The 21,117-nt window shown below is 51.8% G+C and overlaps 1 protein-coding gene across 8 annotated transcripts in view; it reads right to left on the bottom strand.

Annotated features, from left to right (window-relative positions):
* Positions 1–597: 597 nt before the first annotated feature.
* The window catches only part of TRAF3 (TNF receptor associated factor 3), a 138,213-nt gene continuing 117,693 nt past the window's right edge, over positions 598–21,117 (bottom strand). For 5 of the 8 annotated variants that reach the window (XM_035261594.3, XM_035261592.3, XM_035261588.3 and 2 more), the window contains 5 exons: positions 21,036–21,110; positions 19,291–19,383; positions 13,704–13,844; positions 8,153–8,327; positions 598–6,662 (listed from right to left, as the gene is read on the bottom strand). In XM_035261594.3, coding sequence (XP_035117485.1) covers positions 6,091–6,662; positions 8,153–8,327; positions 13,704–13,844; positions 19,291–19,383; positions 21,036–21,110 — 1,056 coding nt within the window. In that variant the 3' untranslated portion in view covers positions 598–6,090. The remainder of the gene's footprint in view (positions 6,663–8,152; positions 8,328–13,703; positions 13,845–19,290; positions 19,384–21,035; positions 21,111–21,117) is intronic. The other 3 variants (XM_078335803.1, XM_078335804.1, XM_078335805.1) reach the window with 1 other exon arrangement.

The raw sequence follows: 21,117 nt of genomic DNA, 5'->3' as shown, positions 1-21,117 counted from the left end.
ATAATTTTGGGGGAGCTTGAGGGAGGGGCAGGGCTTCCTGCTACCAGGCCTGACCCAAACACCTTCCCGGAGAAATGGAAGGCAGGCCAGGGTGGCAGTGGTGGCCCCAGAGCCCCTAACTCTGCGACCAGCAGCTGCTGGAAGGATACTGCCCAAACCCCACAGCCACCTGCATGTGAGTGTTGGTGTCTCCCCTTATGAGCCACCTTGTTTCAGAGTGGAAGGAGGTGCTGTCCTTCCAGTGCACAGAGGAGCAAGCTGAGGCCGGCCCAGGTCCGTGGGACCAGCGTGCCCTTTCCACCACGCCAGATGCCGGGCAGGTGTCCGGGAAGGAGGTCAGAGCTCCGCCTTATCTGCTCTGGACAAAGCCACAGATTTGCGAGCCTGGCCCCAGGAACTCCCTTCAGGTCAGAGGCTGCAGGGGAAACTGAAAGCAACTTGCGGCTCCCAGTGGGAACAGCCAGGGCAGGCCCTTCACTGCGAATCACACAGAGCAGCAAGCACGTCTTGGCCGGGCAGCCCCGAGGGGTGTGGCAGGATGGAGGCCCACTCACCCGGGGCCCAGCCTGTGAGAGACAGTGCGGTCAGAAACCGAGACTCCATAATCAGGTTTATTTTCCTCTAACAAGACAGTTTAGCATTTCCGCATTCTACAGTCTTACAAACTTCAGTTATTAGCATAAGAAACACAAAAACATTGCAAGACCTCAAAACACAAATAAATACCAAATAAAACCACACGTAATATACAGTAAACAAAAATAGAAAACAGTAATGCTATCAGAAAGTCAGGCGTGTTGCTAGCTCACAGCAACAACATGATTATTGCTGCGGCAGTAACCGACGGTCTTTTTGTTTTTTCTTAGAAGAGCAGAAAAACGGGACCCGAATCACTGGTCGCGATCACTTGGACTGCCAAGGTGTGTCCTCACGCAAGCGCTTACTACAGACGCAAGTGTTAAAACAGGCAGATTAAAAATACAGGGTCGAATGCGAGATTGGCCTTCTTTGGTCTTTGTTTTTGGGTGACAGGGCCGAACAGACGCACCGGCAGGGAAGAGCCTGAGGTTCCGAGGTGCCGCGCGGCGCCGACCCTGCCCTCCACACTCCACACCTCCTCCTACAGGCATTTCTTATAGAAACCACTGGAGATTAACGCCGGCGTGTGTGTTTTCCAATTAGGTCATGTGATTTGCTGTGGAAGGGTGTCTCACTTGTCTGAGGGGACTAAGTTGTAAAAACCAATCATCACCTAGTAACAGGAGTGGTACAGCGATCCTGGACTTCCAGCCTCTTTTCACGGTGAGTTCACGAGACAGACTAAACACAGCGCAGCAGGAAAAATGAAACGCAGGCTCCGCTCGGCCCCCAGGGCCTCCTCACCCGCATACCAGCCGGCCATGCGGCGACCGAGGCTCCTCACGTCTGCCCTGCAGCCCTGAGTGGGGCACGCCCGGGTCAGGTGGAAACCGCCTTTGCAACAAGCTCCTGGCCCCACCCGCTGGCCCGGCTCCCCGATCCCACCAGGCCTGTGACCATTGGCACCAGCCAGGGCGAGGCAGCCGTCGTGACCAGGTCGCCGGCTGACACGGACCTTGCCTGGCCTGGGCCGCGGTGGGCACCTTCTACGTGGGAGAAAACAGAGCGGCTGAGATTTGCAAACGGAAAACAGAATGTGGTCATGGCTGAGAAGCAGGTTTGGGTGACAGACCCTCATTCATCTCACAGACACAAAAGCGAAGGGGCTCCCAGGCTCTCCTAGCTCTCCTTCTGCATTCTAATAAGATCTGGACTCAAATTTAAAAACAGGATTTTACAGCTCTGCCGGAGCCTTTTTGGTGCACAAATGACCCCCAGTAGAGGGATGAGTCTGGAGGGGCTGGGGATCAAGTGAGGGGCCCACAGGGGAGGCTGTGCTCGCCCAACCATGCGACACCCATGGAGACAGCAGACTGCCCCCCCTGCCAGGGCTGGGCACAGGGGCTGTCCTCGCGCCAGTCCTCCCTGTGCAGAGGAGAAAGGAGGTGTCAGCCCAGCACTCCCTGGCCTTCCCTTGGGCTGACAAGGAATGACCCTGCTTGGGACAGAATGGTTAAGGACCCATCCAGACCCCCCTTCCTTTGTCCGACATCACCTCTGGCTGGGACATGGGACCACCACTGACTACCACCGGCCGCCACTGAGAAAAAGGGGGGCTGGAATGTGACGTTGGCATGGCCGACATCCATGGGACACGTGGCCCCTGGCCCAGGGCGACTGAGGGCCTTGGTGCAGGCTCAGGTGGGCAGAGGGCTGGCCCGGGAGACTGTGCCTGGAACTGCCTCCTCACTGAGCTGGGCCACATGGGGTCAAGGGCAAGCCTCTTGCCACAGCCAGTGCAGCAGAGCCCTGGTAGGCGGTGGGCCAGCAAGGCCCTGGCCGAGGAAGTGGCCCAAGGTGCAGGAGCCCTAGCACGCCACACCATGGCTCCCCAGTGCCACAGGCCAAGAAGGGCATGGGGACGGGGCAGGGAAGGAGAAAGGAGGGAGAGGCAGGAGAAGCTGCCTGAGCAAAGGGCTCCCCATTCAACTAGCTGTTGTGGCATCAAAGGGACAGAGGTGTCCTCCACTGGCAGAGGCTGCTCTGGGAAGGAAGGGGTGATGGGCAGGGGCCGCAGCCTGGGCCATGAGGGCCCCTCTGCCCACCTGCACAGGGAACACACATCTATGGGTCCAGGCCTTCCCCCTGGGCCCGGCGAGGCTTACACTCAGCGGACAGCACCGCCTTCTTGCCTGATGGCTCCTAGAACTGACACAAATCCTGACCCGGCCACCTGGCACGGGAACACGGCGAGCTGAAAATCCCGGCATATGTCGGGGCCACGCAGACTCCCTCCAGCCCACTGGGGCTGCCATGTCTGGTCCCAAAGTCAGGGCCCCATAGGGCCCCCACGTGCACACCCCTCACTGAGACGCCCAACCCTGCTGGAAAGGCCCTACTCACAGCCTAGCCCCCATATCATCACAGACACACCCCAACTTCCAGCTCTGCAGGCTCCACTGGACTAGGCCTAGAACCAGAAGGTCAGGCTTCCAGGCCTGGCTACAGCCTGCACATGGCTCAGTGTGGTCACAAGAGCTGGTGCCCTTCACATGAGCCAGGCCCAGGCCAGCCACCCAGTGTGCCTGGCAGCTGGCAGCAGCCCGAGCCACGGTGTCCTGGAGAAACTGCTCGAGGCCAAGGCAAGGGGACAGGGGACGTTGTTTTGTTACAAAGGTGTCGGGGAAGCAGACCGGCTTAATTCATGCACAAAGCGCTCGGCTGGTTTCTGTAAAGGACTGAACAGTTCTGTCCTGCTGGGAGTCCGGTCACTTTTGGTAAAGCAGCACCCCCAAGCACAGTGTGCACACCCCCTTCACGCTCGCTGCCGGGGCCCTGTGACGCGGGGAAGGCTGTCCACTGCTGAGGGGCCACTGGGCCTCAGCTGCAGGGAGCCCAAGGCCCCAGCTGGCCCAGGCGGCGAGCGCCAAGTGAGGGTGTGCGGGAGTGGAGGGTAGGGCAGCGCGAGGCCTGCCCGCCGCCGGGAGTGCGCAGTGCGTGAGAGGAAGACACACTGAGAAGAGACCCCAATACACCCAAACATGAGGACAAAGTGATGACACGGGCCGCCCCATCCTCAAGGACGCCTGAACTCGAGTTACATCTATGGGACCCTCGGGTGGGGGCGGCTGCCTGGGAAGGGCTATCGGCGACGTCCCAGCAACACACGGTGCTGCCTCTGGGGCCACGGCGGGACTTGAATCCGGAGGGGGAGAAGACTGTTTCTACCACACCAAGATGTTGTGTATCCTACATCTAATACTGTACATTTTGTGGAGGGAGGGGAGGTTGCAGGGACGTCCCTGGTGTTAATCCCTGGTCTCAGGAAAACCACCCGAGGCCAGGTAGGGACAGGCCTGAGGTGAGGATGCCTTCGAGGGAACAGTTTCTGCAGCTTCTGCAGGAAGTCTCTCCTTTACAGCAGCGACACGTGACTCCCGTGCAGGGCAGAACCAGGGACACTCATTCCCCCAAAGCAATCCCAGGAGAGCGGGGGAAGGAAAGGCAGATAAGAGCTTTGACCGCGAACAGGTGCGGCGGGCCCCTCACAGGAGCTCAGGGCACAGGGGTGCGACGGAGGGCACTTCCAGCAGGCACTGGGGCGAAGGCACACCCAGGACAGATGGCAGCACCAGAGACAGGTGGGCCACCAGGCACCCACCAAGCTGTCCCCGCGCGGCCACGGGAGAGCCGAAGCAGGCAGTCTGACGCACGCGGCCCAGCTGGCCAATCGTGGGCGCGGCTTGTGGGCGAGTGGCACAGGTGTGGCGGTTCGCACACATTGGTTTTGCCTAAGAAGCACCCGTCGCGTGTAGCACCCATCAGTGGTAAGAGCACCATGAGGCGTGGTGCATAGCAAAAGGGGTGCAGGGGCGGGCTCCAGGCTTCAATCACAGTTGGACAGAGAGACAGTAAACAGTGAGCTGAGAAAATGCCGTCCAGGCAGGCGCAGGCTGGGACAACGGGCCCCGTGGCCACCCTTCCCGCCGGGGTGGGGGTCAGGAGCGCCCGTCCGTCAGCCTGGGCAGGACCCTGAGCAGCGGGCTCTGGAATGCTCAGAGGGTTCTGCTTCGGGCTGTGGGGCGCCCACGACCCTGGTGGGGACACGGAGAGGCTTGGCTTCTGTTCCACACCTGCCTCCCTCGGGGTGGGACCAGGCCGTACTTGGACCAGGCGGCTCGCTCGTGGGGCCTATAGATTTGGAATCTGTGGTTATTAATCAGCGGAGGCTCCAGAAGCCAACGGAGGAGGCCGGCCTCCCCTCAGCAGGTGCGGAGGTGTCTGAGGGCCCTTGTAGAGACAGTGGAGAGAAAAGTCTGGTTAAACTAGCACTTTCTAGAATTATGCTCAACGCAAACCCAGGGTGGAGAAGCAGCATGTCACATCTAAGGCACATGTACCGTACGCCACCAGCTCTACCCACGAGGTTGCTTTCGGAAGCTGCCGCCAGCACGCAGCAGATGACGGGATGGAAACGTGCCGCGGCCTCCCCCAGCAGCCACCCGCCCACCCCTGACGTGGAGACCGAAGGCCGGTGCTGTCAGCAACAGAGAGCTCGTCCAAACACATGGGGCAGAAGCCAGACACCTACAGGATTTTGTTTAGAACTCCAAAGTTCAACGGATGCCCTATTTTAGGGTGAAAACAATTATAAATCTGAAAATGATGCACAGCATCCATGAGCGAGGCTCCGTTCAGAATTGTGAGGTCGTGTCATTAACTACGACAGATATTGAAGGTTTACATTTCTAACGAGAAATAACAACAGGTTGAATATTCTCTTTCCTATCACAAGTGATAACCAGTGTTTGATATTTTATATTTTCTTCCAAGAAATATCAGTCTATCAATGTTTTAAAATAAAAGGTTTGCAGTAACAATTATTTGTAGAACTTTAAATTAAAAAATGATTCTGAATTTAGAGACTATCAAAAAAAAAAAAAGACCTAGGTATACTTCAGGGTCTTCTGACAAACAAATTATTAAAACAGAGACCAGATGAGGCCTTAAAAATAGACAATATACTGTATTTGAAACAAGATTGCACTCTTGAATTTTAGAAAGAAGGTATCAGAATTGCATTACTATTTCATAAATTCTCCTTTTTCTTAACATGCTGACATGTCCAGCTATGCCCGTGTGTGTGTGTGTGTGTGTGTGTGTGTGTGTGTCTGGTATTCAAGTTTAAGGAAGAAAATGTTTCTTTTGTTTAGCATATATGTTTTCCACCTTAATTAACTAGATCTTTAAAAATGAAAATGAAAACCTTCTCTGACAGCAATATTTATCTCGTTGAAGGATAAATAATTCTTCAGAGTGAAGCGTGGCTAGTCTATTAGAAAACGTGTTGGGTGTGCTCACGTGGCTCCTCCCGCCGGCGCGCATCCAACTTCTGCCGCTTCCTCCGTCCCACAAGGTCCTTTTCTGAGTGCGAGGACCTCGGTGAAGACAGACCGGTTCAAATCCCCCAGAGGAGTTGCCTTCTGCTAAATCCACCTCCCCAGCTACTCGTCAGGGATCGGGCAGATCCGAAGTATCCACTATGACTTTAATAAAAATTGTATCATCTTTAATATATGTCCCATTTTCTAGAACAGTTTGGGCCACAAAGACCGGGCAGCCAGAGGCGATATTCATCTCTCCGGTGGGCTTCTTGAAGCTGCTGCTGTTGGGGTCAGGCTTGAAAGCGTCTCCCAGGTGACGCCGAGAGGACCCCTGATCCATCAACATGAGTGTCACTTTCTGCTTAAACGGCCAAGGAAGCAGGGCATCATACTCTCCACGCATGATGACAAAAAACAGAGACAGGTGCGTCCCCTTTCCCATCCCGTCCCCGTTCAGGTAGACCCTGGCACACATCTTATAACCAAAGTAGCCAGTGTAGAAAGGCTGGCTGTAGAGGGACAGGGTCTTCCCCATGACGGCCTCCTGCTTCCGCCTCTTGTAGTCGCGAATCTTCCAGATGAGCACGCCGTTGTAGCTGGCGGTCTCCAGGACCTGGAAGCGCAGGTCCATGTCGGCCAGGCGGATGTCGTGCACGCTCAGCATCTGGTCGTGCCGGCTCAGCTGCGACTCCAGCAGGCCTGCCACAGGCGAGGGAGGATTTGGTGAGTGAGACAGGTGAGCGTCAGAAAGGTTAGAGGAGCAAAGCCGCACCAGCACTTGTTATTTTATTCCATTTTTTTTTTTTGAAACAGAGTCTTGCTCTATCACCCAGGCTAGAGCCATCTCGGCTCACTGCAACCTCCGCCTCCCAGGTGCAAGCGATTCTCCTGCCTCAGCCTCCTGAGCAGCTGGGATTACAGGTGCCCACCACCACACGTGGCTAATTTTTGTCTTTTTCATAGAGACAGGGTTTCACCATGTTGGCCAGGCTGGTCTGGAACTCCTGACCTCAGGTGATCCACCTGCCTCAGTCCTCAAAGTGCTGGGATTGCAGGCATGAACCACCATACCTGGCTCATGTTTTTAATTTTTAAAGATGCAAGGTCTCACTCTGTTGCCCAGACTGGCATTAAAATCCTGAGCTCAAGCAACCCTCCCACCTCAGCCTCCTAAAGCACTGGGACTACAGGCCACATCACCAAGCCTAGTCACACCAGTGTCTGAATTAAGCAACAATATAAAAATCACTGTGGCTACCGGGGGTGACACCAGCAAAGCTGTGTAGACAGATGTCCTGAGGCCACATCTGTCTTACCTCCCAGGGAAGAGCCCAGGTCCCTGTCCCGCTTCTACCATAGCTCTCATATCCACAGCCCTGTCTGGTTGGACACTTTACCAGGCACAGCCTGCTGGGAAGGGATGTCCCGGGCGGGTGACCTGCCCGTGTGTCATAGGACACCTCACTGCAGGGTCCAAGACAGAGCACTACCTCTCCACTGTGGCATCCTAGGAAGCCCGCTGGTGGGAGCTCCTGGGGGCAGGAGACAGCCGTGTTATCCCCACCCCTCCCTCTGGCCTCAGCGCCCACAGGTGGCCTCTGCTCTCTCGGAGGCGAAGCTGCTCCCTTCTCTCCTCCAACCCCATCCTCTGCCTGCTTAATCCAGCCCCACACATGCCATGGTAATCCGTGTTCCTTTCTGCCATTAATCCTTTCCATGTAAATATGCACAACAGTCTTTCAGGCCCCAAGGCCACAGGCCCACATCTGCCTGTGGGTCAGAAACATGATGGCAGAGCGCAGCGGGGCTTTGGCTCCGCTCAGCCCTTAGGAGTGGGGTCTGGGGCATCCTGACCAGCAGGCCCCGGCCCCTGCCTGTGGCGTCTGCACTCGGGAGTGTCCTGCAGGGCCCCCCTGCAGCTGGTCTCTCTGGGGAAGCCTCCCGTGGCTGCAGCTGCCCCCACTCTCTACCCCATGTCAGGCCTCGCTCAGAGGGGACAAGCCTACATGGGAAACGTTTCTGTCCTTGCTGGGGACTCTCAGCAGGAAAGGCATCACAGCTCTGCATGTTTCCCATAACTGGAAAGAACTATCCTAAGGCACGTGCCTAACACAGCCTCATCCCACGGCCTGCTGCAGCTCTCGCTGGGGCCGGATGCACACAGCGGCCTGGCCTGGCCCCCGCCTCACCTGTGTTCCGAGCCACCTGCCCTGCGCTCTTGTCCACGCTCTCCAACTCGGTCACGCGGTTCTGGAGGGACTCCACGCTGCTCTTCATGCTGTCTGCTTCCTCCCAATTCTGCCGGAAGGGCCGGATCTCCTTGTCGAGCTCCTTCAGTTTCTCTGCTTGGCTGTCTATCACTCGCTTCCAAACCAAAGGTGTCGAAAAGCAAAACACAGTTAGGACTCGGAAGACACTGCGCCGCCTCCTATCAAATACAGATGGGCTGGGAGCAGAACAGCCGCAGAGGCCCCCGCACGAGGCCTGCCACCCGTGCTGTGACTCCAGGAGGTGGGCTCTGCGTCAGCCCTCCTGGGTGCTCTCTGGGAACAAGTGCCTGTGCCGGCAGGGAGCACTGAAGGTGACTGGAAGCCAGATGGAGGAAGACCACCGGAGGCTCCACTACGTCCAGTCTGCTTTGTCAACAGAGAACCATCGGGAAACCTAAGTGACTGGGCAGAGGTCTCTGCTGTCTGGGGCAGGGCTATGCTTCTGCCCCAGAATGACCCCAGGGTCCCAGGAGAAGACTCCTAATCCTCAGACCCCTCCCACCTGGCTGGTGTCAGGAAACGGCCCCAAGGTGGGTCCCTCGGGATCTAGGTGAAACTCAGTGTGCCAATGTCGCAGAAGCAGGGGTCTTCCCCTACTGGCTCCTCACTCAGGGCCTTCCCCCACTGGCTCCACACTCAGGGGTCTTCCCCCACCAGCTCCACACTTACACTGCCAGTCCCAAGTGAGAGAGGCAGAAATGCAGAAACCCTGCCACGCACACGTGTCTGCCAGCGGCCAGGCCTGACTTTATGCTACTTCACTAAACTAATTCAGAAAGCCCTTCCCCGAAGCACACAGCCCGCTCACACTTGTCACCACCTGGAGGGGTGGGAGCTGTGCTCCGCCCTGGCGGCCTAGTCTGTGTTCAGGGGCTGGGGTGGTGTCCACCTGTCAGATGAAGCCAGGGACTTAAAGGGTTTTCACTTTGAAAAAGGATGTGCATTTTGAAATAGAGCTTGTGCGGCTGGAAGTGAATGCTCAACGCAGCTGTGGAATGACTGAGCCGCCTTGCAAGCTGTGGGTGACACCGGGTGCGCATGGGGTGGGCCCCAGGGGCCTCCTGAATTCACTTCTCCTTTTGGAAGTCTATTTTTAAACATGTAGGTTTCAGCACCTTTGCTGGCTGTTATTAACCACGGAGAGACAAACATGACAGGTTTGGGTTAACTTTCTGGGCATAAAAGCAGTGTTATTCTTCCTGTTCTTTCCAAGAAACCTGATGCTAGTTAACCTCTAAAGAGTAAATGGCTGGGCGTGGTGGCTCACGCCTGTAATCCCAACTACTAGGGAGGCGGAGGCAGGAGAATTGCTTGAACCCAGGAGGCGGAGGTTGCAGTGAGCCAAGGATCGCGCCACTGCACCACAGCCTGGGCGACAGTGTGAGATACCATCTCAAAAACAAAAAAGGATAATTTCTTGAAAGAATACCTCTTTCCACGTCACTGTCCCTTTATTTTAATCAATTACACATGGTCAGAAGGATATTTAGCTCGCCGAGCCTACTTGCTGGGGGATAATACCAGTGACAACACTGAACATCCATATCACCTGGCTCCTCTAGTGAGTGTGGGAAGCCTCTTGCACTGAGCTGGCATGGGTGATCGGCAGATGCAGGGGAGAGTTAATGAAAACCTGATCCACAGAGGTCTGAGAGATTCCCTTTGTAACTTAGCAAATCCCAAAATGAAGCATGAGTCACAGACAGGGTGGCCCAGGACAAGCGGCGCCTCACGCTGAGCTTCAGGCCCTTGAGGTTAAGAGGGGGATGGCACTGAGCCACTCCTCCCCGGGATGATACCACACCATGATGTTTAAGGCCATGCAAGGGCGTGCCTGACCTCAAACACAGAACGGGGAGTCTCCAGCCAGGATTCCCCAGCACAGCAGGGGCCCTGAGTTGAAAACACTCAACACAGGTGCACTGCATGCCCATCATGCCCAGACCAGGCATAGCTAAATAGAAGGCGTTAGTTACCACGAGCAACCAGGGAACACAGGCTATTTTTACAACAGGCCCTTCATCTGTATCAATGGCACCGTTTCAAAGCAGAACGCAGGGCCGTCGAGGGTTCTCTAAAACACCATAAACGTGATTTCATCCTTGAAGAGCGGTCTATACTCAGCCACTGCAGTTTCTATAAAAATAAACCTCAAGTGCAGGTGTGGAATTCTACAGAAAAATGACTCCCACACAGAGCTTTAGAGCGCAGACCGTCCTCCACGTCAACCATCCAGGTCGGAAGGTTTGCCTTCAGGGAGCGTCAGCACATGAGCCTCACGCATGAGCATGAGCTGTGTGCCAGGGCTGCACCCGCATCAGCTGCTGCGATGCCCCACGCTCAGGACCCTGGGATCCTGGCACTGTGAGAAGCCTGGCAGTGCCGGCAGCCTGAGTAAGGGCTGAGGGCCTGGACGTCCCTGCCTTCTGTTCCAGCAAGTGCTGCTCGCGTGTGCCCTGCGGACCCCCTGACTGCAAGAACCACCAGCTCATCATGTCCACTGACACCAGAAGCCTGGGTCACGCTCCCACTTAGGCTGTCTTCTTTTTTTTGACAGAGTTGCACTCTGTTGCCCAGGCTGGAGTGCAGTGGTGCAATCTTGGCTCACTGCAACCTCCACCTTCCTTAAGCGATTCTCCTGCCTCAGCCTCCCAAGTAGCTAGAATTATAGGCGCCCGCCACCACACCTGGCTAATTTTTGTATTTTTAGTAGAGATGGGGTTTCACCATCTTGGTCAGGGTGGTCTCGAACAACTGACCTTGTGATCTGCTCACCTTGGCCTCCCAGAATGCTGGGATTATGGGTATGAGCCACTGTGTCTGGCCTAAGCTCTCTTCTTTTTTTTTTTGAGACAGAGTCTTGCTGTTGTTACCCAGACTGGAGTGCAATGACACGATCTTGGCTCACCGCAACCTCCGCCTCCTGGGTTCAAGCAATTCTGCCTCAGCCTCCCGAGCAGCTGGGACTACAGGCACGCACCACCATGCCCAGCTAATTTTTGTATTTTTAGTAGAGACGGGGTTTAACCTTGTTGACCAGGATGGTCTCGATCTCTTGACCTCGTGATCCACCTGCCTCGGCCTCCTAAAGTGCTGGGATTACAGGCGTGAGCCACCACGCCCGGCCTTGGCTCTCTTCTTAATAAAGAAAAATAGGATTCTTAAGAAGTAAAATATTAAGAACTCATCCTTCCTGGGCATGCAAAAGCAAACACACTCTTGAATTCCACTCCTTGGCCCCCTAGCCTGCACCCCCAGCACAGCCAGGCCATCGGGCCCTCTGCACTCCGACACCCACCATCACCAGGACTTCAGGGCCTACTGGAGAATCAGACAAGGAAGAAGAAGACCCCACGTGACACATGCCCTCATCACCTAGGTGGTCCATTAACATGGCTGGAGGAATGCCTGGGGCTGGCCAGGAAAGGAAGGAGGAAAACAAGGGTTTGTGAGTCACAGACATCTGAGCAGGAGCATGGAGCCTCTAAAGGAGCAGTGAGCGGTCCACTTAAGCACGGGGAGTGAGGCAAAGCTGGGAAGGTGACCGGTGGCCAGTCACAGAGGTTTTCAGGGCTGCAGTAAAGATTTTGTGATAAGCCCTTCGTGGGTCAACCTGAAGGGCTCTGGAGATGAAACAGTGGGGCGCGCAGCTGGGCGGGGCTGCCGTTGAAGAGGGTGGGTGGGGCCTGCAGCAGCAGAGGGATGGCTCCCACATGGCCAGCGCCTCCAGGCATCTGCCGGCTTTCAATCAGCATTTCCTGAGAGTGGACAGTGCAGGATCCTCCTGGCCAAAGACCACCCCACAGTGGTTCTAAAGGTAAACTGAATTTACCCTTTCAAAAAAAAATCACACGTTTGGAAGGGGTCACACTAAGAGGAGTTTTACACCTTTCAGGCAGGGCCTTGTCCCTGCACTCGAGGGAATCAGAGCGAGTCCCTTCCCCTGCTCTCTGTCCTACCACAGCCTCCTGGGGGGAAGAGGCTGGCGCCGCCATCACCTCCTACTCGCCTACTGGACACAGGTCAGGGGACACTGACAGCTGCTGTCACCCCTCCATCCTCTCTTCTCTGGACTTGGCAACTTGGTTTCCCTCTTTCTTTTTGATAAATAAATGAGAATGCCTCTGACTGGAGGGAGGAAGAATGAAGGGAGGAATGCAGAGGAAACCTCTGAGGTTGGGGGCGGTACGTCTGGACATCATTGCACATATTCTAGCTTTTTGTTATAAACGAATCCAGTACTTGTTCATTCTTCCTTCTGTTGTGGACATTTTAGGAGGTGATTTCCCCGGCCTTTCCAGTGTCTCTGGGTCCCAGGTCAAACACAGCAGCGATCTTGTGAGCAGCCAGAGCTGCTTGCCAGGCAGCGCAGGTGTGGGTGGGCCACCGGGTGGCCAGGGCCCTGCAGCAGCAGGCTGACCAGCTGCCTTGGCCAGTCTGATGACCGACACACCGGTGGGCCCTCAGCAAAATGCCAGGGGCTTCCAGCGGGAGGCTTGGTGTTTTAAGAAACATTGTACGTTTTTTGGCTTGATTTAATGCTAATGACTTGTGCCTTTTCTAATACCACCTAAAGTTTTGCTGTGTTTTCTCCTTTTCTCTCTGGGTAACTACAAAGTATAATACAAATAAAATTAATTTAATAAATTCCTGTGCAATTCAAGTCATTATGACTCACCTCCAATGTCAAAAATTGGAGAAAAGGCATTCTCAAAGATGCCATGACGCTGCACTATTAGTAGTATTTTCTGTTCCAAATAGTCTAGGGACACACCGTAAGTACAGGCACTTCAGTGACATGAGTGATTCTTCCACGGGTGTGTGACACACATGGGAATTACTATCACAAAAGGACACGAGTGAATGTGCAGACAGCATCTAAAACAACAATTAACAAGTACCCCACAGACAGCAGTGATAACAGAAGACAGGAGGAGTGACATTTCCTCAGTCCCAGGTATATAATCCCTCTATTCAGGGTGGCAAGGATTCACTGGTTTCTTCTTCAGGAGGTGTGTGTGGATTTCCGCAGTGAAACCCACCGGGATGAGTGCGTGTCACTGGAGAGCTCACGGCAGGGAGCCGGGCTGCACAGCCCCTCACTGCAGGAAGTGAGACTGCACACAGCAACTGCTCATGGACAGTGGGAAATCTTAAATAATCATAAAAACAGCTCATTTTAAAAACACAGGCTTCACATCCTACTTCTCCAACAGTAGAGCAAAGGCACGGAAGAGGGGTGGAGGCTTGCTCTCCAGAGAAAAGGCAGTGAGAAAACACCCACCTGCAGCTTCCCAGGCCAGGCCTGTGCCAGCCCCACTGCCTTTTCCGAGCCTTCACTGAGGCCAGGGAAATCAGCTGGCTTTCTGCTTGCAAAGTACTCAGCTCAAGCAGTTCGCTGAGAAAGCCCTAATGGGATCACAGGCAAGCCCCTCTACCCTTTGATCTGGCCAAGTCCTAAGATTCTTACCTGTAAATGAAGGATTTTGGATTCATTATTTCGAAGCATTTCCTTTTGTCTCTCAATTTCAATTTCAAAGCTACATATCTGATTGTGCAAACTTTGTATGCTCTTGTTTTTTTCTACACTTTCATTCTGCAGCAAGGAAACCTAAAAAAGAAATTCTTTAATTAATGTAACCCAAAGTGGTTTTCATATTAATTAACAACCATGATAATAACACCAATTAAATTTTCACAATATAGGCCTTCTGTTAGATTATTGACAGAGTTTCAGAAGGAAAAGAATCCCTTCACACAGAAAATGGTAGTCCTGGTACTTTTCCTTCTTTCTTTTTTCCCCGTCTAGAGACAGGGTCTTGCTCTGTCCCCAGGCTGGAGTACAGTGGTGCAATCATAGCTGACTGCAGCCTTGGCCTCCTGGGCTCGAGTGATCCTACTTCAGCCTCTTGAGTAGCTAGGCCCACACGGACATGCCACCACCGTGTCTGGTTAGGTTTTTAAAAAAAAATTTTTTTGTAGAGATAAGGTCTTGCTATGTTGCCCAAGCTGGTCTCAAACTCCTGGCCAAAAGTGATCCTCCTACCTCAGCCTCCCAAAGGGTTGGGATTAGAGGTGTAAGCCACCACACTCAGCCAGTCCTAATTTAATAAAGAAGCCTATAAAGTGTTTCCCAGAATCTCTTCCAGTAATTAGGGTGAGGCAAAGTGCAGCAGCTGATTGAATATCAGAATAAATGAGGTGCTGTTTCAAGTTTTTGCTAAAAACTAAATGAATCAATTGTAGACCAGGAAACATAGTAAGAAAGAGACGCTTATCTATCACCCACTGATACCACCGCCGAGTGTGTGTGCGTCCCTGAAAACAGGTGTCACAAAGCAGTACTTGCCCTAATTACGATGCACACTGATATTTTTTCTTTTATTCCATTTCATTTAAGAAAATACTTGTCCCTGGAGGACATTACACTGAGCGAAGTAAGCCAAGCACAGAAAGGCAAACACTATGCGCTCTCCTTTAGACACGGGATCTAAAAAACTCAAGCTCGCAGGAGGAAACGGTTACTGAGGCTGGCGGAGGCAGGGGATGGGGGTGGGCTTGTGGAGCTGCTGGGCAAAGGGCACAGAGCCTCAGTCAGACAGAAGGAAGGGCGTTTTCAGGCCCACTGAACAGCATGGTGACTGTGACTGATATTAACATGTGTTTCAAGACTGCCTGAGGAACAGATTTTAAACCAAGTGAGGTAGGTGATGGATATGGTTTTTTTTTTTTTTGAGACGGAGTTTCGCTCTTGTTTCCCAGGCTGGAGTGCAATGGCGCGATCTCGGCTCACTGCAACCTCCGCCTCCTGGGTTCAGGCAATTCTCCTGCCTCAGCCTCCCGAGTAGCTGGGACTACAGGCACACGCCACCAGGCCCAGCTAATTTTTTGTATTTTTAGTAGAGACAGGGTTTCACCATGTTGACCAGGATGGTCTCGATCTCTTGACCTCGTGATCCACCCACCTCGGCCTCCCAAAGTGCTGGGATTACAGGTGTGAGCCACCGTGCCCGGCCCGGTGATGGATATGTTAATTAGCTCTATTTAATTATTCTGCAGTGTGTATGTGTATGTTTGTATATATGTATAAAAAATCAAAACATTATACTGTACCCTGTAAATATATGCAATTATTCTTTGTCAATTTAAAAAATGCTGGTCACGACTTACTAAATTATTTCACATCTACCCAGGGACCACACCCTGCAGCCTGAACAGCTCTGCCAACATCATGAGAGAGCGTGAGGAGAATACAAAAAATTAGACGGGGGCTGCATCCTTGGGACCAGTCCTGTTCACCCTCAACATGGAGAGGCAGAGCTGACACCTGAGGATATACCTCCATGGGAGCACAGAGGAGCCCCTGCAATCCACGCTACCCAAAGGGAGGGCCTGCTGGGTGAGCAATTCCAACCCCACCTTTGACCTTTCTGAAATCTCTTTCTGAAAAATAATTAGCTCCCAGAGAAAAATTGACACCTGGTCTCAAAGATGGAAAGTTCAAGGGTAACACCTATGAGGACTTCTTCCTCACAAAACTTTTACGAAGGGCATCCTGACCTCCCATCTACTCTCTGTCTACCTGTCAGGGTGGCGGTCTCCACCCCAGAAGACCCTAAGCTCCGTGCCAGATCCTACATGTGCCTCTCCAATGATGTGCATGCTAAAACCACCAACGCCTGGGGACCAACGGTCACAGAGGTGAGGGCCCGAGGGCATCTTGGCACAAAACCAGGTGTGATCAAGAGCGGACTCCGGATGCTGTCCATCTGAAGGATAACCACCTTTAGGTTGCTTATCCTTTTCATATTTGGCACAGTTGGCCAAGTCAAGAGACACCTTTTGAAGCAATCACTACTGGGTTTTTTTTTTAAGATGGGGTTTCACCATGTTGGTCAGGCTGGTCTTGAACTCCCGACCTCAGGTGATTCGCCCGCCTTGGCCTCCAAAGTGCTTGGATTACAGGCGTGAGCCACCACGCCTGGCCCACTATCGTATTTTAAAACAAATATGTATTTACTAAGGGATATAAAACTTGCAATGGCTCATGGGCAAAATACAACTTCACTTTCCTAGGATTTTACTCAGCAAAAATCAGCTTTCCTTCTTTCCTTGCCTCATACGTCCACAAACTCTTAAAGGTGATCAACCTGCAGAATGCGGAGCAGGCCATAGGTAGCATCGCATGATGTCTGTGTCCCTCTGGAAGTAACAATTCATTCATTTCCATCTGTCAAAGACGGGACACAATTCTCAGACTCTTTATTCTCATATCCCTGCAAAAAGATGATATGGATGCCAACTCTTTTGACAAAAATCTCAGTAATGTCTCCAAAACACTGTTAATAGGCCAGGTGTGGTGGTTCACATCGGTAGTTCCAGCTCTTCGGGAGGCTGAGGCAGGCGGATCAGTTGAGCCCAAAGGATTGAAGACCAGCCTGGACAACATGGCAAAACCCCATCTCTACAAAAACACAGAAATTAGCCAGGTGTGGTGCAAACATCTACAGTCCCAGCTCCTGGGGAGGCTGGGTGGGAGGATCACTTGAGCCTCGGGGGTCGAGGCCGTAGTGAGCCTCGATTGCGCCACTGCCCTCCAACAAATCAAGCAGTTGAGTGTGAGCAGAAGCAAATTACAGCGATGAATACACATCGTGCCACACTAAACTCAATTTCTTCCATTTCAGGACTTCACTTATTTAAACTATTTATTTATTTCAATCAAAGACCCCAACTTCTGGGTCCTGCAGCTCACTGCTTCCACTCATCTGGTAGGGAAACGCTGAACGCACAGCAAAGTCCACCTGGCAGGTGCGTTCCAAGGGGCCGGCCAAACACCCGTCCAGAGGTCCGAGACTCGGCGTTGAGAACATCCTTGACTCCAGCCCACCCTGGTAGGGGTGCTCTACATTTCTCCTCCATGTAAGCTTTCTTAAAATAGAAAATGGGTGTTTTTAAGTCCAGATTTTAGAAAACAGTTTTTCTTTAGTTTGACTATGAATGTGAGAATCAGTCTTTTTTTTTTTTTTTGAGATGGAGTCTCGCTCTGTCCCCATGCTGGAGTGTGGTGTGGCATGATCTCAGCTCACTGCAACCTCCGCCTCCTGGGTTCAAGCGATTTTGCTGCCTCAGCTTCCCAAGTAGCTGGGATTACAGGCACGAGCCACTGCGCCCAGCCAGTCTTTTTGAACCAGCTCAAACATTCTATTTTCTAGGACAGATGAATAAAATGACCTAAGAAATTCCAGCTGAATAATTCTAAAGTAAGAAATAAATTTCCATTTTAAGCAAACATAAATCTCTCTGCTCTTTGTCCAGCCATTGCTTTTGGACCTAGTGAAGGGCACAGGATTCTGTGAATACGTGCACCTTCCTGTGAGCACAATGAGCACGTGCAGAGCACATGCAGAGCTGAGGTTCAGCTGGCCCATCATCAGGGCAGGGGCTCTGCTCTGATGGACAGAGTCCAGGAGAGACCAGTCCTTTGGCAACGTCCAAGAGGGCAGCGCACAGCTGCGCATCCTGCATGCTTGGGGCTTCCACTGTGACTTGGCTGGAGATAGCTTAAACACATGAGGCATTCACAGAGTGAGAACCCACTGCACTGTGTGTGGGCGGGCTATTCTGGTATGTCCTGGGGTTTCCAATGATGCAAACCATTCACTTTCGGTGGGAAAGAAGCACAGAACGGAAAGGAAGGAGCGGAACCCCCACAGGGACTGGGCCCCGGAAGGCTGCCTGGTGACAGCACAGCCACGACCATCCTGTTGGATAACCATGTGCTGTGGACCTGCTCAACTACTGTGTAACTAACACAGCGATAAAATCCATTCTTAAAATGAAAGGAAGAACCTTCTCAGTGAGAAACATGGCATCTATGAGAGATATGAGGCCTTGTGATCTATACCTATACTTTAAAAAAGACAGAAATAAAAGTCCAGCTTCAAAAAGAGGGAAAAAAAGATTCTTAGGTAAATCGCCATTGAACTCAGAGCAAGTTCTCTATGCTCACGGGAAGATCACCAGGGTTCTGTGAATACGAGCTTTGCGTCACTGCTGCTCAGCACTGTTCTGCTCCGTGTGTGCATGTGCACAGGACGCCAATTCTTCCACTGCTTCTCAACCTCAGCTCCGGCATTCAAGTGAAAAACTCACAGCCAGGCACAGTGACTCATGCCTGTAATCCTAGTACTTTGGGAGGCCGAGGCGGGAGCATCATGAGGTCAGGCATTAGAGACCAGCTTGGCCAACACGGCGAAACCCCTTCTCTACTAAAAATACAAAGATTAGCCGGGCGTGGTGGTGGGCACGTGTAGTCCCAGCTATCTGGGAGGATGAGGCAGGAGAATCGCTTGAACCATGGGAGGCGAGATCATGCCACTGCACTCCAGCCTGGGCAACAGGAGCAAAACTCTGTCTTAAAAAAGAACAGCATGGGAGAGTGAGTCTTTTTGGGATGTGGTCCCATCTATGTGGAGAGCAAACCAAGTTTCACAAAGCGTCAAGTGACAAAATCAACTGTAATCATAGCAAATGTCTGTCTCTTGTAAAAGACACAGACTTGTAACGCATGTAGAGTGGCAGCCACCCAGGTCAGGGCTGGAGAATTTATCCTGTAAAGAGCCAAGGAGTCAGTATCTCGATCTGTACAGTCCACACGCTCTCTCCACTCTGCTGCTGTCGAGCAAAGGAAGCCGCAGGCAACACGGAGTGAGCAAGGATGGCTGTGCGCCAACACAGCTTTGTTTACAAAAAAACCAGAGGGGTGGGAACTGGGCACCTGATCCTCTCTGTGCTGGACCGAAGCTAAAACAACCACAACGTGATTGACAGTAAAAAAAGCACTTCACACTTGCTTGGCAATTAAAAAAACAAAGAACAAAAATGAAACAGCTTCATGTATAAGCTCAAGATCACGTAGGGAACATTTTTCTTGACAGTCTCTTGATATGGTTTCTTTTATCCAAAACCCATTGCTAACTATAAAGAAGTTTTGTCTTTAAACAATTTGAAGAGGTGACACAAATCCCACTGCGCAGGAAAGCGTGTGGGCCCACCTTCTTCTCGAGCGAGTTGCTCCACTCCTTCAGCAGGTTGACGTGCTGCACGGCGGAGCTGGCCTCGTGGGCCTTGATCTGCTGGTTTGTCCCCTGTGAGAGCAAAGATATGAGGCATTCAGTGAACCTCACTGCATTTCAAAGGGCAGAAAGGCTAACATACAATCCTAAAAGCAGCATTAGACACAAAGAGGGGAGGCCTATTTGCGCCAAGTTAACAGGGAACCTCTGCGCCTAAGGAGGGCTGTGCTGAGGGCCACCTGGCCACTGCATGCAGGGAAGGAGGCCACCAGATGTGGCAGAGCCAGTGCCCTGCAATGCCACAGTAAGGATCTCAGGGTTATCTCCCCATCCCTCCAGGTCATCTCAAGTGGCTTTTCATCAAGGGTTGACACTTGCAATCAAAGAAATCAAATTTTAAACTCATTATTGATCTATTACAAACTACTTTTTTCATTAAAATACAGTCTAAGCGGAAAACGTTTAGATACTCGTAGTTGTAGCCAGGTACTGCCACAACAGTCTAGTACAGTGTGAGCAAAGTAGGATTGGAAATAATTTACTAAAGTATCAATGTACTGGTTCAAATACACTGTATCCAAAGATGTATTGCTCCTCACCATTCCAGTGTACTTAGAAAAGTTACATACAAAACAAATACAATCTACAGAGTACATAAGATGTAGACCATTTTAGAGTCAGGAATCGTACTTCACATATTTAAGGAAATAATTTGTATGAAAATATAATTTGTTTTGCTATTGGAAAATTAAGAAGCCACAGAAAGCATTTTAATGATCTCCAAAACATATACTCTGTACATAGAATATTTATATATATATGTTGATATAAGTGTTACAATATATAAACATATATATACACATACACAGAGAGAATGAATGATACTACGTACGACAGAACAGGGGAGGCTCAGTCTCGCTAGAGACTCAAGCAAAGGAAGGCACAGTCATTCTTACTCTTTGGCTGTTCTCTTCCTCAGAAAATACTAAGATGCCAAGCTCTCTGTATTGACTTCATAATAATGTATTGGTGCTACATAAAATATACAATACTTAGTTTGAAGATTAAGATACATGTATTTAAATGAAAACTCGGTTCCAATTCACTAGCAATCTCAGCTGTGTTAAAAAATAAACAACAACAAAACACCAGATGCAGATTTCTCACACTACACGTGTGGCAGCAACAGAGGCGCTCTCCCCGCACTGTTCTCTGGGAGGTGTGCTCTCCAGGAGCTGTGCTTCCTTTTGTGCCTGTCCCCAGCTGGGGGTGAGAGTCAGCACAGACATGTACATCACATGCATTTATGGATACACACGTGTGTGATCCTTACGGCTGTGTACTGACACACACGCTGTTGAAACTATGCTCAGTTTCGTAATCGCTTCTGTTCAGGTAACAGCTAAAATTTCTGTAACCATCTGTCTGAAAACCCCACCCAATGTCAGGCCTATCTGTCACATTACTAGCTGGATTTGGATGCAGTGCTTCTCTTAATGTATTAGCTTCCACCTCAGCACAATGTCCACCTCAAGTCTCAAAGCACCAACTGGAAATCGAGCATCCCGCCTGCTGCACGTGGCTTTGCACCCATGCAGCAGGGTGTCTCAGGTTCATGACAAGGAATAAGCAGTCCAGAGCTTGCATGTTAAAAATGTTAATATAATAACTTTCTCTCACGGCAGAATGTCAGTGACTGGGAAGGACAAATGTCGGATACTGACCTGAAAAACGCAGCCATAGCGCTTAAAACTACAGGTGCTGGGGGCATTGACACACTCTGACAAGTGTGCACTCAACTGCAAC

Source organism: Callithrix jacchus, chromosome 8, assembly GCF_049354715.1.
Source record: "Callithrix jacchus isolate 240 chromosome 8, calJac240_pri, whole genome shotgun sequence".
In the NCBI taxonomy this organism is placed as follows: Eukaryota; Metazoa; Chordata; class Mammalia; order Primates; family Cebidae; genus Callithrix; species Callithrix jacchus.
Note: the sequence above shows the minus strand (reverse complement) of the source record. Positions and strands in the feature narration are given on the sequence as shown.